The 18651-nt window shown below is 34.8% G+C and overlaps 1 protein-coding gene across 7 annotated transcripts in view; it reads left to right on the forward strand.

Moving 5' to 3' along the window:
- Positions 1-18651, forward strand: part of CSMD3 (CUB and Sushi multiple domains 3) — a 580686-nt gene that overhangs the window by 398349 nt on the left and 163686 nt on the right. For all 7 annotated transcript variants that reach the window (XM_074556146.1, XM_014263981.3, XM_074556154.1 and 4 more), the window contains 3 exons: positions 4690-4881; positions 11695-11833; positions 13922-14109. In XM_074556146.1, the coding sequence (XP_074412247.1) occupies positions 4690-4881; positions 11695-11833; positions 13922-14109 (519 nt within the window). The remainder of the gene's footprint in view (positions 1-4689; positions 4882-11694; positions 11834-13921; positions 14110-18651) is intronic.

An 18651-nucleotide genomic window follows, 5' to 3' on the forward strand; every position in this document is an offset into this window, starting at 1 on the left:
TTTTTGCTTACTCCACAAATTTTCATGGGGAATGATGTGATCACTTCAGTGATTGAGGTGCCTGAATATATAACAGGAAAAAAATTCCACTTCTTTTATTGGAATATACAGTTCATAAACAGTATTGACACATTAAAGAGAGAAAAAAAATAGGCTTAACATAGGTAATGAAAAGAAATATTAAAAAATAAACATATTAAAGAAGCAAAAAGAGTTGAGAATGGATGTCAGAACACACAGATAGCCTCTCTGAAATAAAAAACCTGTAAACATACACAACTTTTAACAGTAGTAATGATGAGCTAGAGTCAGGCACATGAAAAAACCCTTATGGCTACAGCAGACATGACAGAAAGCTGTGATTAAGAAATTCAGTTTCAATACATGGGGAATATATGTTAACTCTCCAGAAATGCATTACTTCTATAATTGCAAACTGTATTGAGATATTCTTTCTCCAGTCTCCTTCTTGCATAACTATTTTTAAATTTTTTCCTCAAAAAAAAAAGATATTTATGTGTTTGAAGATTCTTATTCTGACAAATTTATTTATTAAAAAAAACAAAATCCACCTCCTCTTTGAGGTAAATATATGACAATAAGCAAGTAAAAATGGAATTTACCAACAGATTTAATATTAAAATAGAGACTACACATTTAATATAGATTATTAATACATAATTTCTGTCTAAATTTAAAAAAAATAATGTATTCCCTTCTGTTCCAGTGGATGAGAACATTAAGTGTCAACCTTAAGTAAAATTTTCTCGCTTGTGATACTGATTGTAGAGGGAATCTGGGGAACAAGCTTCTTAATAAGACACCTAACTTTTCCATGGCCAAGATTAAATTAAATTAATCCCACTCCTAATTAAGCAAGTTGATTTAGACATGTGCTTACAAAGCAAGATATATTGTGTTCGGAAATACCATGAAGGAATATTTTTTTCTTTTTTTTTTATGTTCCAATTTATTTCCTTTTTTATGTTCCAATCTCCCTGTAGTTGTGGAACTCTGGATACCTTCTCCTGGTTTATGCTCCTTGAAATTAATTAGAGAGAAAAAAAAAATGTAAGGAAACAGTCTTTTTTAGGAATTCTGTAATGCCGACTTATTTCCACCACAAAGTATGGTGACATTCAAGAAAATCAAATAAACAAATAAACAAACCAACATGTGTATTTTTATATATATATATATATATACATATATATACATATATATGTATATGGATGGATGGATGGAGATATATACATACCATAAATTATGGTCGAATTTCATATGTATATATAAAACATTCTACCATAATTTATATACATAAACCTTTACCACAATTTAAAATTACCATTAAAGTAAAATAACAGCTGAAATTTGGTATCTAAGTCTCTCAGTTCCAGTTGTTGAAATGCTCCATGGAGGTAGGTGTATAGGTTGAAGTGGAGGTGAAAGACACAAAGTTCTTGTTTTAAAATAAGTAGATTGTTATAGATACAAATTAAACATTTAGAGAAAAATGTCTTTCAAAACCTTGTACATATATTTGAATATTCCAATATGAATACCTAAGGCTATTTCCTGTTATTACCCTATCACATCTCCAAAGTTTGTGTGAAAAATTGTACTAAGTGCTCCAAGTTAGTAGCTTTATAGCTCTACAGTGTGCTTTCACTAAGAACTCATCACTGTTTTATTATCCTGGTGATGATATTTAGGATAATGCCATACAACTACATGAATAAATAAATCACATATCATGTAGTAGCTGTATTATGAAGATTTTTTGTCTTAGCACTTTAAAGAGAAGAGAGAAGAAAAATTTCCCACAGATTTTAGGCAAATCTAGCCTAATAAATGATTATTTATTTATGATAAATCAAAGTATATTCAGTACTTTTAATGGCATACTGCATTCTTTCCCTTTATTACATCCTGTCCATTCAGAGTAAATTTTTTATCAGCCTGTAGAGAAGTTTACCTGGTCTGTCAAACCAATTCATAAACCCTTCAGTTAGATTTCATACTTTTAATAGAGCCTTTCAAAGTGCTGAACAAACTCAGAAAAAAAATGAGAATTTGACTTCTAGAAAACATCTACTTAAAATTCTAAAACCCAGATGATGACATAGTGGGAGCAGAGAAGCTCTCTTAAGCTCTCTTTTGCATTCTAGTGTTCTAATGCAAAAAACAGTCTTAAAGCAATGGTTTTGTTTTTAAATTAGGTCTGTGTGTATTTAGTGTGAATTAGAAAAGTTTAAAAATATTCATGGAATAGTTAAAGTTGGAAAGTACCTCTGAAGACCTCTAGTCCAATTCCCTGGTCACAAAACAGGCAAACAGTGTTTTCCTTTATACATCTGGAGTTTTGCTTGTTGCATCTTCTGATTACTATCTTTGTGCTTTTGCTGCACACATGCTTCCTAGAAGGGCTTTTGTCTTCTCTATTCTTTTTCCATAAAGCTGATGTCTGGTGAATTCTTCCTTGGGATTCATTTTTCCCAGATGAATTTCCTTTTTAGAACCTCCTGAAGTTTGTCTCAGCCTTTTTCTCCAGCCTACTGAGACCTCCCTAAATAGCATCCCTGCACTAGAGCATGTCTACTGATCAGCCAGTGTCTGCACACTTGCCAAAAGCTAACTTTGTTTCATTGTCCCCATCTTTAATGAATATTGAAGTCAACAACCACCCCCGAGGGACACTGCTGCTAAACAGCTCCTGCCTAGGTTTTGGATCATGGACTCTCTTTGAACCTGGCACACCAACCTGTTTTCCATCCATTTCATACTCCACTTATCCAATCCATGCTTCATGAATTTGGCTGCAAAGCCAAAAGACCAGGAGGTGTGTTGAGCAAGCGTGCAAGCATGCCAGATTACTGCTATACAAGGCAAATAAGGGTAAGGTGATAAGTTTGGGGCACAGATCTCATCTTATAAAAGTAATTTGCATAAATATTAGTAAGTGATTAAAATAGCCAAAAGAGATTGTATCAGAAATTCCTATGTGGCCACTTCATGTCTTTTTCAGCCATATCCAATTTTTTTTCAGAATGATGCAATCCAGTAAGAGCAATATGATGAACAGACAATAACAAGTTTCATGCCAACATTGTCCCTTTGGTCCTTCAAGACTGATTGCAAATTCTGAGTGAGAGTCAGCCCCCATTCTTCTGGAATTGCATGTTTTAGAAAAAGCAGAGAACTGTTTTTCTTTTTTATGGCAAAATTCAAGACAGATGATATTAAAGTGGGCAGAACACAGTAAATTTTATTAATCTCATATCTTAGTAGTATTTTTTCTAAGTTTAAACCCAGGAACATATTTAAAGATACAAACAAGTAGTCTTGATAGTGTCTAAAGCAGAATTTTTTAAAAAATTCAAATATTTTTTTTTTAAATAAAACTGTCTTTAATTTATTATGAAACATTTAAAAGAAATATATATTTAATATTTGAGGACTAAGAAGGAAAATTTTCCCCTTCTGTTCATGCTTGATTTTTTGAGAGAATTTATTTGTGGGGACTTTCCCTATAGTCAGTACTTCCTAGGTTTAAAAAAAACCCATAAAAATCCCAATTTTTATACAGCTATAACTGTATTGCACCAATTATATTTTTATTAAGTATGTCTCAGAAAGGAATGTCCTTGGAGAGTTTTGTTTTGGTTTTTTTTTTAAAGATAAATACAGTTAAGACCAAAATTTTCTCTTCAAGAACATTGTAAATACAAAACCCAGACACATTTTGGATGAATAGATTGCTGTCTGCTGGTATTACCTTCCCAGAAAGAGGGCATCTGAATTAAATCTCAGTACTGCCACTTTGTGTTTATGTTACACAGATTGCTGAGCTCAGTGGGACTAGTTCCACAGGCAAGTCTGACATTTGGTATTTATTTGTAATACATATAACATGTTTCTGTTCCATAATGTTAGTAGGAAATAATATTTACTTGAATAAATATTGATGTACTTACTTTTTGCTAAAGCTTACGTTTTAGTTTTAGTGCACAGTTTATTACATTGATGAAGAAGAAAATTTCTTTAAATTTTTTATACTTTTTTGTAATCGTTGTGATTGTACTTCATGTTAATAATAATCCATACTGATGTATAATATATAGCTGTATATTGTCTCAGAGTAAATCCATGTGTATTTTTTGTAATGATTTCTTTATTATTACTACAAAAGTCTTGTTTTGTAGATAGGTCATATGCAAGGGTATAGACATGAGTGATCAATAAAATTCTCTTCCAAGGTCACAGCTGAATGTTACATCATAGATACATTTATGAACTATAGAATTATGGAGAATTGAAGATGTATGCAAGCATACCTTAACTGGAAAACCTGGAGTCCTTAATCTGCTTTTAATTTTATTCATATTAAAAATTGCTCTAAGTTAAAAGTACTAAATGTCCAGGGTAATAGGAAATCTCCTCCTTTCCTTTCTGCATGCTGCAGTGCTTCACAGAATTAAAAAATAACTAAAAGAAAAATTAGGCACTTTTAATGACTAAAGGAGATAGAAAAAATTAATAGTATAAAAGCATCAGATTTTTTGATGATTTCTCAGCAATTTTAAGTGATTAAGGAAATTTTGAATTTGCAGATCTTCCTGATTAGAAAAATGATGCAAAATGGATTTTTTTTTTCAAAAATATATTTATATTTTTTCACTGTGTTGCTAGGTTCTGTAGCGACTGCCTGTCGTGATCCTGGTGTCCCCATGAATGGAACTAGAAATGGTGATGGAAGAGAACCTGGAGACACTGTCATTTTTCAGTGTGACCCTGGCTATGAACTTCAAGGAGATGAGAGAATAACCTGCATTCAGGTAGAAAACCGGTACTTCTGGCAGCCAAACCCACCAGTCTGTATAGGTATGCTGAAAAAAAATTAAATAATGTTTTCTTAAAAATAGAAATCATTAAGTAATTAATTACACTGTTCTAGGAACTTGTTTAAAGAGAATGCACGTACTGCACATCTTAAAAATGATTTTACATCAACCTCTGATAGTCATAACCAAAACCTTTCCTCTGCAGTTGTTAGTATAATAGTTCTCATGCACTCCCTCTCAGGGCCATCTCATTTATAATTTGATGATCTGGGACAGAGAAAACCAGTCAGTGTCAGTGACTATTATGCTTGGTAGTGTGTTCTTTGACAAACATTGCAGGGAGGAATTTGCCAAAGATTACAACTGCAAGGAGCTCTGCAAAGCTTTCAAACACTCTCCTTCATTTAATAAACTTATCTTGACCTTAGCTGTTACAAATAAAATCTGCATTCTATTTGCATATCCTCTGTATGCACACTGTCTACCTTGTTCATGCATATCTGCAGACAGGTGTTTGCAAACACTACAGTACTGACTTGGTGTTTTGGCTATTCTACTTAACGTGTTAAAGTATTATTTTCTCTGTTCTTACTCTCCTTACTATGCCTTTCTGAGTCGTGTGAGTTTATGGGCTTGAAGACAAAAACTGTCTAGACTATTTTCTGGAAGACTGCAGTAAAGAAACATTTTATTGCTCATCTCTCATAATTTTTAGATGTGAAAATATGCATTTTATAGTAATGGTGACTGAACATCCATAAATATCTAAGTGAACAAGTAAAAGGAATTCTAGGCCTCTGGGCCCTAAAGTTAAAATATTTTTCTCTCATGTTGGCCTTATTTGATATTGCTGTTTTTAAAAATGTATCTCAACTGAAAAATAATTACCCTATTATAAACAGTTTTAATCACTATCAATAGTGAGTTGATGATATTACAAAATAGATTAAATGTAGATGTAGGTGCTCAACTGACATTCTGTCTGTAGCACATATTAAATATGCATACACTTGATTTTAGCTGCAAGCATCCATTTAATTAATACTGGTAAGTTCCACACTTCATGCAAAACACCTACTGTACACAGAGTAGCAAGAATGCTTATTATGATGATTTATTTGTCCAAATGTCAAGCATGAAGTTATTCTCCATTGATTTCCTATAATGATACATTCTTGGAGAATATGAACTGCTAATAGACTAGAGTGTGCAAACCTTTTCTTGGAGCTAAGTGATTTCAAAACTGTGTTGTACCTCAGTACTCCCTGAAGTTCATTGATTTTTTTTTTCTCATAACTTGTACTATATTCATTAATGTTGCTTCCATCCCTGTAAATCCAAACTGTGCAATACTTACCCCACACATAACTTCAACATCATCATCATTTATCAAAGTTAAAAAAAAAAAAACAAACATAATTTTGATGAAAGAATAAGAGGCAGGGATAATTCTGAACGTGTATAGTTGTACCATGTTCTAGATCTATTTTACTGGTTCTTTACACACCAAAGTGTCTTTTCAAACCTGTAATTATTAATGCCCAAAATGAGGGAAAGGTTGGTTTTAATTGCTCTTACCTGTGGGAGTGCCTTGTTTTTTTTAATTCCCTTAGTCTTGCCTCACAAAATTTTAAGAACATCTTCCTTTCTAAGGTACTAGCAATGGGACAATAACAAAGAGTTAAATAATGATTCATGTATTTGAATGAAAGATAGTAATTAAAAATTCTTCTATACTGCAGGTATTCTGAGAAACTATAAATTTGAGAGCAGGTTTCTGCCAAAAGACAGTCCTTTGGTTTGTGTCTGTTCTGCAAAAAATAGCTCCATGTTTTCCATTTCAAAGATTTTCTGGATCCAATCCTGCATATATACCAGAATCTTAAGTGACTGTATTTGCTTATTTTTCTCAGAGATTACATTAAAAATTCTGGTATGCAAAAACAGATTTTAGGATTCAGTTTAACTATACATTTAGGGGAACTATCAACTGTCTCACAAGGTTTTAGGCTTTCCTCAGAAATTCATAGGTCAATATTTTTTTCCTTGTGGCTCGATTTTGTTTGTTCCTACTGTTTTGTTTCAGGCAAGGTCTTGTTTTTCGTATTTATATCTATAAAAAGGTTTTTTGTAAACACTTAATTCCAATGGTACTTTCCTTTCAAAATCAAATAATGCAATGATTCTTTATTTAATATGTTGGGATTTTTTTTAAAAAAAAATAAATGAAGCCATACATTCTGTTTCATTTCTTAAGAAGTAACTAAATAAATAAATAAAAGCCAGAAAGCTGTGGAATAAGATTTTGTTGCCTCCTAGAGAAAATAAATGGTAAATAAAAACCACCCCAACCTATAGTTCCTTGTATAGAAATAATGAATGCTGAGATCACCATAGAGACAGTAAGGCTCAGTGCTTGCTTACCACTGTGTCTATGCAGGGTTTTATAAAGACAGGCTCACATAATCTACATCTAGTTTTTACTGCATAACACATAAAAATTATATATTTTTCATAGTGTTTTGACATGAGCTGTTATATTTGTTCAGTCTCACATCTTATGTCCAATACTGTAAAAGATTTTCTTTAAACTTTGTTTTCAGAGCTGGTCTGTCCTCAGCTAAAAATAAGGTTATGGCAATAATAATTTTCTACACATTAAATTCAGAAAATTATGGATTCTGAAACACATAAGAATTTAATTAAAATGCACAGAAACAAAAGTATGTGACTAAGTTTAGAGACGATAGTAAACTGGAAAGGGAAACATAATCAAATAACATTTTTCACTAGATTATGTTAACATTCTCAACTTATTATCTTATGAACTGACAATTAGAATAATCTGAAACCATTCTATAGGAAGAAAATTTTATCTGGGAGATATTTTTCAAAGTTGAAGATTATGGTTTTTATTATTATCTTTTACTGCTGTTAATGGCATGACTTGAAATAAAATATATTGTGTCTGTCTGTCTGGCTTAGTATACTTTCCATTTATTCTCTTTTTGATTATCAACAGACCTTAGGAAGAATTAAATGGAAACACTGTAAACAGCAGAGGTAACTGCTGATGTGTGTAAAGAAAGAACAGGTATATAAGAAAGAAGTTACTCATACGGAAATATTCTATCAATGAGCTAATGGGGCACTAAACTAAATCAAGAGCTCAGGAAAGTAGCATGAATGCAGACATTTGCAGAATTTAGTCTGGAACAAGGACATAGCATTTAACTTCCTTGTATCAGTATATGCCAATTCAGAATACTTCAAAAATGTCATCAGATTTATACACTTTAGTGATCATTTCAGTGAAGCCTGGTTACAGTGAATAACCCAAATATCCTCTTTGGTATTCTTCACATTTTCATTCCTAGGATACGCAGAGAGTGCAACCTAAATCATTAAAGTACACGAAAAAGAAGAATGTACAGGATTATACTGAAGAACATTAGTTCCAGCTCATGAGCAGCCTTTACATTCCATACAACCTCCCAGTTCCTTTTTTACGGGAACGTTTACTTCAACAAGGCTACAGAAAGTCAAAGGTTTTTTAACTGAACTATTTTACAATTAATGAATATCTGTTCTTTTATAACAATTTAATTTTACTCATTTTGAAATTGTGACAAAGGAACATTCAATGACATATGCTTTTAATTAGAAACAATACAAATTTTAATTTTTTGAGGATAGAAAATTTGCACTTATTATCCTTATTGTAAAAATAAATAAATGTTTCACACTAAATGAGATTTCTCCCATCTGTTCCCTTGTACCTAATGGAACTTTACCTATCAACTGAAACATCTGGGAAAATGTTATTGTGATAAAAATTGTATTCAGCAGTTGTCAAAAAAAATTTAAAAAATTATGCTAGGTCTGGAATATATATTTTATGCATTTGCCACTACTATTAATTTGTGATATTATTGTGTTCTTAAAGCCATCCTAGTGTCTGTTGTTTCCACTTCTGTTTTTACACAAAATGATGATTTTAGGATTCAACACCAATTTTAATACAAAAATGTAAACAAAGATTCTAAATTTTTGGTGTTTTGTTTTGTTTTGAGTTAATTTTACTATTCATTACTCCCATTTAATGTAAACATATAGATAATATGTAGAAAGAATATACTCATATGTACTGTGACTGTGGATATGTTAATCTACCTAAGTATTCTACTTGCTTTACTTGAATTCATAAATGACCTGTGATTTAATTATTAGAATCATAGATTCACAGAGTGGTTTGGGTTAAACTGCCTAATTCCCACTCTCCTGCTGTGTCAGGGACACTTTCTCTTAGATCAAATTACTCAAAGCCCCATCCAGCCTTATCTTGAAGAGTTCCAGGGATAGGCATCCAAAAATTCCATTGACAACCTGCTCCGTCTCATCACCCTTCTGGTAAAGAATTTCCTCCTAAAACCTGATCCAAAACTACTTTTAAGTTTAAAACACTTCCCCCTTGTCCTGCTACTGAATGACCTTGTGAAAAATACCCCTCCAGCTCTCTTGTAGGCCGTCTTTAGGCACTGAAAGGCACCATAAATTGTCCTGGAGCCTTGTCTTCTCCAGGCAGAGCAATCCCAACTCTCACAGGTTGTTTTTGTAGGAGAGGTGTTCCATCTCCCTGATCATCCCTCCTCTGGACTCTCTCCAAAGGGTCGATGTATTTCTTGTGTTGAATGCTCCCGAGCTGGAAGCAATATTTCTCATGGTATTAGGAAATACTCTGTATGTTTCCCAGAAGGTTTAATTATACCTTTACATATCATCTTTATCTGTACAAATTCCCTTGAGTGCAATCACACAGCATATACAGAACAACCAGAGGATCAGGCCCATACAACACTGGTTTATGAAAGGTAGCTTCTGAATGAGCATCCTGATCGCCTTGTATGACAAAGACACCTGCTCAGGGAGTGTTAACTATCCAGCATTTGGTTAAGTGTTTGACACTATTTCCAGCATCATTCTCATGGAGAAACTGACTGTTCATTGGACAGGTTCACTGGACTCTTAACTGGGTAGCTACTAACTGGATGGCTCAGCCAGAGAGTCAGGGTGGATGGAGTGACATCCAGCTGGTGGCCAGTCACCTGTGGCATTCCCCAGGTCTCAGTACTGGGGCCAGTCCTATTTAATCTCGTTATTGATGATCTGGATGAGGCGACTGAGCACACTCTCAGTTTTCTGGCATCACTAAGTTGTGCTGGAGTGTTGATCTGCTGGAGGGTAGGAAGGCTCTGCAGCAGGATTTGGTGAGGCTGGATCAGTGGGCCAAGACCACTGCTACAAGGTGAAGTGATGAGTCCTGCACTACACCATGGAGCACTCCAGGCTTGGGGGATCAATGGCTGGGAAGTTGCCCATTGGAAAAGGACCTGGGAGCATTGGTTGACAGGTGGACAAACACAAGCCAGTGTGTGTCCAGAGGCCCACAAGAAATCCAGTGGTATCCTGGCTTGTATCAGCAAGGTATGGCCAGCATGATCAGGGCAGCAATCATCCTTCTGTACTCAGTGCTTGTGATATTGACGTAATAGAGTGAGTCCAGAGAAGGGCAACAAAGCTGGTGAAGGGTCCAGATAACAGCATTATGAAAATCACCTGAGGAAGCTGACATTGTACAGCCTAGAGGAAAGGAGCCTCAGGGAAAACATTCTTGCTTTCTACAAGCACCTGAAATGAATTTGTATTGAGGGTGTTAATTTCTTTACCCAAGTAACAAATGACAGGATGAGAGGAAATGGCCTCAGTTTGCACAATGGGAGGTTCAGATTGGCTGTAAGGACAGATTTCTTCATCACCAGTAGGGTCACCAAGCATTGGTACAGGCTGACCAGGGAAGTGGCTTAGCCCCCGACCCTGGAGGTATGTAAAACACATGTAGATGTGGCTCTTAGGGACATGGTTTGGTGATGGACTTGGCAGTGGTAAGTTTGTGGTTGCACTCAATGATCTATATGATTTTATAAGAGATTTAAATAGCCTTCAAGCTCACAGAATCTCTGTTACAAAAGACCTGAGTAATCCATTACCTTCCTGGGCCAAGATGATCATTTAGCAGAATAAAAACTCAAAAATATAAATCTTATCTGGGATCTTTTGAATAATATTATAAGAAGTTCTTTCAAAGAAGATCTTTACAAAACCTAATTATTCTCTGGTGCCACATGAAGTCTTAGATAAGGAATAGTGAAGAACAAAATTTCATTACATGTTCCTTCTTTTCTTACTATTTATTTTGTTGGACTGAAATCCCACAACATTTGGAAACCTCAAAATCACAGAAAAATGTGGTTGTTTTACTCTGATTGTACTTAATGCTATTTTATTTATCTCAGAGTTTGAAAAGTTCAAGCAATTACTTGAATATTTTTTAACATTTAATTTATATTATATCCATCTTGATCTGAACTAATCACTGTTATCTGGTGAAAAGGCAGATAATTGCATTATCAATGTAAGTATCATGTTTCATAGCCTAAGAAGGTTCTTTTAGAATGTCTTTAACAAGAAGTAGAAAGAGGAAAACTTATCCAGTCAAGTCTTTTTATGTGTGTTGCCAGAGCATTTTTCAAGTTCACAGTATATTCAGGAAAACCTTGAAATGATGCTATGCAAGCAAAAGGACAGATTTCAAAAGCAAGAGTTTCACATAGTAGTATTAGTATTTGTCTAAGGCAAAATGTGAATATGTTTTTTGTTTGTTTCCATTAGAGCTTTGTAAATACCTCACTTGTTTAACTTTTGGAGGACACTAAATGTCAGTGAACAGATTGCTGCTACTTGCTTCTTTGTCTCTTACCTTCTTTCCTCAAGTTCAGTCTATTTTTATTCACAGCTCCCTGTGGAGGAAACCTGACTGGCTCATCAGGTTTTATACTTTCACCAAACTTCCCTCATCCTTATCCCCACAGCAGAGATTGTGACTGGACTATCAATGTTAATAGTGATTATGTTATATCATTAGCATTTATCAGGTAAGCTGCTACTTAAAAATTTTAAATTCATGTTTATAACTTTATTATTGGCTTCATTATTATAACTTTATTATTGGCTTCATTATTATAACTTTATTATTATTCAGATTTCTGTAGGGTAGTATATGTGTACTTAATATAATTACCAAAGGGATTAGTAATTATTATCTTTGTTAAAAGTTGCAATAACTATGTCAGAGTCATCAATACACATACAGGTGGAGCTTGGAAACTCATTGCTGTTTCCTTAAAAGCATTCTGTTTACACTGGCTAGTGTTGAGATAGATTGTGCTTAATTTAACTGAGATTCAGTTCCTGAGAAGGTGGCATTGAGTAACTCACTGAAATGTCTTCAAACCAGGATGGTCTTTCATGATGAAAACTATTGATTCATCTACTTGTATGTGACAGCTGCTATTTAGGCAAATTTTCAAAAGTAGTCTTTACATTTAGTTTTATTAGTCCATATAATTTCAGGACACTCAAGATACTTCCTGATGTTCTGGCTATTAAATAGAATTGTCCTAGACTTTTATCACAATAGAAGGCTAAATTGATTTTAATAGAATTCACAAAGGAACTTCTGCTGTCTGCACTGTTTGTAGCACATGATGTAAATTAATATATCTATTATGCGTGAAAATTATGTATCCTAACTAGGAAATATGTCACAGAAAAGGTAGAAATGATACTTATGATGTCCCATCAAATTTAAGTTCTTCTTATGCTGGGTGTTCTATATTAGTGTCTGTATTGTTCTGACCAGTGTTAATGTGATGACTTCTTTAGAGAGGTAGAGCATATAGTCTGTTCTTGGTGGTCAATAACATAGTATGTGTTTTTGTAAATCCATCCTAAAGAAATTAATCACACAATTATATTTACTTAATTAACAGTATAATTATTTTGTTGGTGATTTCAGAAAGTTGTAAGTTGGTAGGAAACTTTCTATTGTGTACTAACACTTTGTTGGTTTGGCCTAATATCATGAGCTCAATATATTTAAGATTATTCTGCTTTTTATATTCTACATTTAGATATGAGATCCTCCATCTTAGAATAAAAAAATGTTTTGCAGTGTGAATCCAGTGAATCTATGAACAGTTTATAGATCCCAAATACCAAGTTAAAAAAAATCTCAATATATAGTCTGTTGCTATGAATCTTTGATAGAAATTCAGAAGCTTAATCTTGGTCAAAGAAAATTGCATCTTTACTGAGAATTGCCTCATTGGTGACACACAGACTGACCTAGAGTGAGAAACACTGAATACTCCACTAAGTACTGTTAAATGGTCTTTTGAGCAGAACTTACTCCAGCTAATCCTTTTAAACTCAAGATGAACTATGACACTTTAATAATCAAAGCTGTTGACTTTTTACTTTCACATTTCTTTTACAAGGAAATATATTTGAAATAATCCAAAAGTTAAATGGGGAGCTTTATCAGGTCTTCAATGCCTACATTTATTTCAGTGAGGGGCTACTGTCAAGTATAAACATAATAGTTTGGATTTTCATTTTCTTACTAACTACCTTTTAAGAAAACTTTATTTTTGTACAGGGACAATCTTAAGAGTAAAATTGATTGACTCTCTGCCCTTAACTAAAATTAAATTTGAATTTAACTAACTAACTTAGTTATCAAATGTAGTTAATAATGTAGTCTGGAAGAAAATGGTAGGTTTCAAAACTTGATATTTTTAGTTTAAACGGATCATAGACAAAATGCTTCTTGCTCTAAGAGATATGGGAAGATCATCTCTGGCTGTCTGAAAGTGTTTAACCTGGCTGAAATCTGAGTGCATTGTATCATAAAGCATTTCTGCCAAGGGTTCCAATAGATCTAGGTTGTTTATTTTTATAAATTTTTAAAAAAAGTTATTATTTTTTATCTATTTAAAAAGCTTTCTTTTTTTCTGGCTAGGAGGAAATTATTAAAAAATTACCATTTTTTTCTGACAGTGGAGGGATTTTTTTTTTCCTTTTATTAAAACAGTGACAGTAAATTTCAAATTTAAGCTAAGAAGAGTGAAAATGTTAGGCAAAGCATATTTCATCTGATATTTCTCTTTTTTGTTTTCTAGCTTCAGTATAGAACCAAATTATGATTTTCTTTATATCTATGATGGGCCAGACAGTAACAGCCCACTGATTGGGAGCTTTCAAGATAGCAAACTGCCAGAGAGGATAGAGAGCAGTTCAAATACCATGCATCTGGCTTTTCGGAGTGATGGATCTGTTAGTTTTACTGGATTCCACCTGGAATACAAAGGTAAATAAAATTATTTTTCTCTATATTTACACCATTCAATGCATGAGTGCAAATTTTGGTTTAAATTCTCATAATTTTCTGCCTGGTAATGTTTTTGTTTTGCCTGAGTATATGATAATGTGAATACTCAGTTCATACAAGTACAATGTTATAAGATTGCTAAATTAAAATAAAGTTTCTGGTGTGACTTCATTAACCTGTAATTTTGAATGCATGATTCCTTTCAGTGTTTGAAGCAGGCTTACAAGAAGGCTGGGCAGGCACTTTTCATGAGGGCATGTAGTGATAGTGTAGGACAAGGGGGAATAGCCTTAAGCAGAAGAAGGGCAGATTTAGATTAGATATTAAGAAGAAATTCCTTATTGTGAGGGTGGTGAGGCACTGGAACAAGGTGCCCAGAGAGATTGTGGACTCCCAGTCCCTGGAGGTTTTAAAAACCAGGATGGATGCAGCTCTGAGCAACCTGGTCTAATGGAAGCTCTGAACAACCTGGTCTTCCTTGCTCATGGCAGGAGCGTTTGGACATAGATGATCTTTAAGGACGCTTGCAACATAAATTATTCTATGAGTCTGTGATTCTATGAAAAAATAGGAAACAGCAGTATACAGGTTTCAAAAAAGAATGTTGCAGTGGCATAACTTAACAACATATACATATATATATATATATAGTGTAGAATTTAATTATTTTTTTTTATTTTACATAGAAGGTCATGTTGATTTAGGTGTATTTAAGGTCCGGTCAGATGAAATAACATGCTGTAATCTAAGAGTCCAATATTGAAATATTTTGGCTAGACATTTATATGATAGACCATAGTAGAGCTGTCCACCTGTCTCAGATCTGCCTGAGGTCACAGCACAGTAAACAAGAAAATGTAGAAAAATATATAATCAATATGAACTTTCATAACTGCCTCTGCATGGCTGGAGAAACAGAAATATTTGCTATTAAATGAATATGAAAATAATCTGTAAAGACAATCAGAAAGAAAATAGGGGTGATATAGACCTCCTTGGTCTTATTTTCTTCTCCATTTATTCTGAGAGCAGTTAGTAATTTCAAAGGTATAGAAGGGAAAGAATATTGCATTTAGTGCTTCATAAAGCCCATGAAGCCTCCTTATACTTTTCTACAGTCATTGGTTCCTAGAGATGTCAAGAAAGTTGTCTCCACAGTATGAGCTAGTCCTGAAAAGTTAAAACTACGTCTCACCCATGTCGATGGTAAGCCCAGGTGTATGATGTTTCAGTTCACTTACATATATTTCTTCTACTAAATTGGAAAATAATAAATGCAGACAGAAATGCTATAGGGAGATCACAGAACTTCTGAAGAACAAGAAAATAAATTATTTTTAACGAGTGCAATATTTTTCTTCTGTACTGTTGAATGAAGTCTTGTGTCATGGAATCAAAGTGTTTCTCCTTTCCACCAATCTAAGCGTGAAAGATATTAGGGAGACAGTATCTTCTCATGCTTCTTTGCTGGTGAGGGGTCTGGGAAAACAGAAAAAGCTGGGAGGGAACACAGCCACAGCACCTGGCCCCACCTTTCCAACATGATATTCTGGCCTGAGAGAGCCTACTTAGGTGCTGGCTGGGCATCAGTCAGTTGGTCATAAGCAATTGTTTTGCATTTACAGAACTTTTTTCCTGGGGTTTTATGTCTGTCTCTTTGTTTAAATTTTCCTTCCATTACAGTTTATTATTGTTTCTAATATTGTTATTATTATTACATTTTATTTAAACTAATAAACCATTCTTATTTCCATCTACAAATCATCTCAGTTTAATCTTTCCAGTTCTCTCCCCATACCACTGTGGATCCCATTGAATGAGCAGTTGCATGGTCCTTAGCTGCTGACTGGGCTAAAACTCAGCAGTCCTTTTTGGCAGGTTGACTGCAGGTCTGACCAGAGCGTGCTTAAGCAAATTTGTTTTAACCATCCATTATGTTAATTCAATAGTCACTGGTCTCAATGTTGATTTATTTGGAGTCAGAGTTGTTGTGCTTGTTCTGAGAATTGGGTTATGTATTACTTTCTCTCTGTGTTCACTTTTGTTATCTATGGGGCCTGGATTAAAGATATAGTTTTGATGGACTGTGTAACACTGGCTCAAGATATGATAAAATAATTACTGTTTGTGAGACTAATCTTGTATTTTTGCTCAGTATGGTTGTCATATATGTAATTTTAGGGAACCATCTCTTGAAAACTACTAACAATCACACCTTTTATCTTTTCTCATCAGAGACTCAATCTATGGGGCAGATGAGGAAGAGCACATTCCTTCACCTTTTCTTTCACTTTCACCTTTTCATTCTCCTCCAGGCCAATTTCAATAGCTCTTGAGAATTTTGAATATTCTTGAGATGTTCAAACCAGTGTATTCATATTGCTATGTCTCCTGCATGTGTTTCAGGTTTTGCTTGAGGTTAAACAATTATTTAGGGATACTGCCCAGGGATCTGCCCTGAAGCTGGATCGTTACAAGTTACAGAGTGTCGCAGACATCCTTTCATTAAAAATCCTTAGGATTTTTCTTCCTGAGCAGCTGAGAGGCTTCAGGAACAAAATGTAAACAATGGTTATCTGCTGCTGTGGAATGCAACAGGTGCATCTGTGATTGGCCCATATTAGATGTTTACAATTAATGGCCAATCACAGCCCTGTTATCTTGGACTCTGTCTGAGACACAAACCTTTATTATTCATTCCTTTCTATTCTTAGCTTAGCTAGCCTTCTGAGATTAAACTTTTCCTTCTACACTTTTTAGTATAGTTTTAATGTAATATACATCATAAAATAATAAATCAAGCTTTCTGAACATGGAGTCAACATTCTCGTCTCTTCCCTCACCTGTAAACCCCTGTGAACACTGTCACAACAGGGTGCGTGGGAAAGGGTGGGCAAGTACCAAGGACATTGTCCACCTCCAATGTTTTGGTAGTTCAGCCCCAAACAAGTGTAGAATGCTCAAAAACTGCTAAAATATTTGAGGAAAGTATCTTGTCACACTAGCAATTCCAGAGAGACATAAATCATTGCAATGTGCTGGGACCTGGCCCAGGCCTACCAAGCCCTACTCTACATAATTGACTGTCCTCAAGTGGAAGAGGCCTCTGGATCTGACAACAAAACATCGGGAGCTCTGGCTGCTCCAGCTGCCATGATAGGCCTTGCAACTGAACCAGAGGAACAGCCTGTGCTGGTATCAGACACCCCTACATGCAAACAGAAATATTGCAAACATCAGCTTGTTTGGTAAGGAAAGAAACTCTTCCTAAGAAGGAAAAGGAGGAGGAACTGGATGAAGAGGGCTACTCCAAAGGGCCATCACAAGAGGAGGAGTAAGAGGAAGAACTCATAAGCAAGTCAGTGACCATACAATGAGCAGACCCCTTGGCTGTGCCAATGCTGAGTTTACAGGGTCAGTAATCTGGAATTAGAAGGAAAAGTCCAGTATGTGGGATCCCTTTCTAGGGAAGGGGACATTGTCAAAATTATTGAAAATGTGATACAAGCCCTCGGCCTCTGAAGATGATTCCTTCCAGGCATGAGGAAAAGCTATCCCTTCTAAAATGGTGTTATAATCCATTCAGGCACATGGGCCCCCATGAGGAGATGTATCCAGTATCTGAAGGAATTAGCTATGCTGCAGGTGATTCATGATGACCTTTATACTGAACAGTTATCCAAAGATCCAAAGTCCTGTGTAAGTGATCCTCATGCTGTAGGTTTTTACAGAGCACATCAAATGTCACTGCCTCATTGACAATAAAGACTTGGGAAGACAGAGAGGGACAATCAGTGGATAAACTGCACATGGAGAGAACATGAGAAAGTGGGATAGAATATCAACCTCAGTCCCAGAGACATGGGAATGTGAGTTGCAAGGAAAAAAATCACAAAAGGGGATTTTTCCAGGAAAATGGCCACTCCAGTTTCCAGCAGGATGGGGGAAATAATAATAAGAGTGAGAAAACTCGTGGGTTGAGATAAATGCAGCTTAATATAGAAAAAAAAGAGCCATGCATACATGCAGAGCAAAATAAGGAATTCATTCCCATGGGCAGGGAGATTTTCAGCCATCTCCAGTAAAGCAAGGCTCCATCACACATAATGATGACTAGGGAAGGCAAATGCATAACTTCAAATGTCCCTCCCTTCCTTCTTCTTCCCCAAAATTTATATCCACAGCATGGCATCATATGATATAGATGCCATACCATACGATAGGATCCAGCTTTGGTCACTTGGCATCAGCTTCCCAGCTGGGTTTGCTCCAACTGCCTCAGGAGGGAGTGTTGCAAGGGCATGTTGAAAAGGCAAAGCCAAAGTCTTCTCAGGTGCTCAGAGTGATAAGCTGAGAGATAAAGGACTGACAAATTGATGTAAAAGAAATTTTGATTGCATATTAATAAAAAAAAAATAATCACTCTGCTAGTCAAACATTGGAAGTGCTTGCCCTTAGATTATGGCATTGGAATTCTTCAAAATCATAACTGGACTGTACAAAGTCCTAAGTAACCTAATC

Source organism: Zonotrichia albicollis, chromosome 1 (genome assembly GCF_047830755.1).
Source record: "Zonotrichia albicollis isolate bZonAlb1 chromosome 1, bZonAlb1.hap1, whole genome shotgun sequence".
Taxonomy (NCBI): domain Eukaryota; kingdom Metazoa; phylum Chordata; class Aves; order Passeriformes; family Passerellidae; genus Zonotrichia; species Zonotrichia albicollis.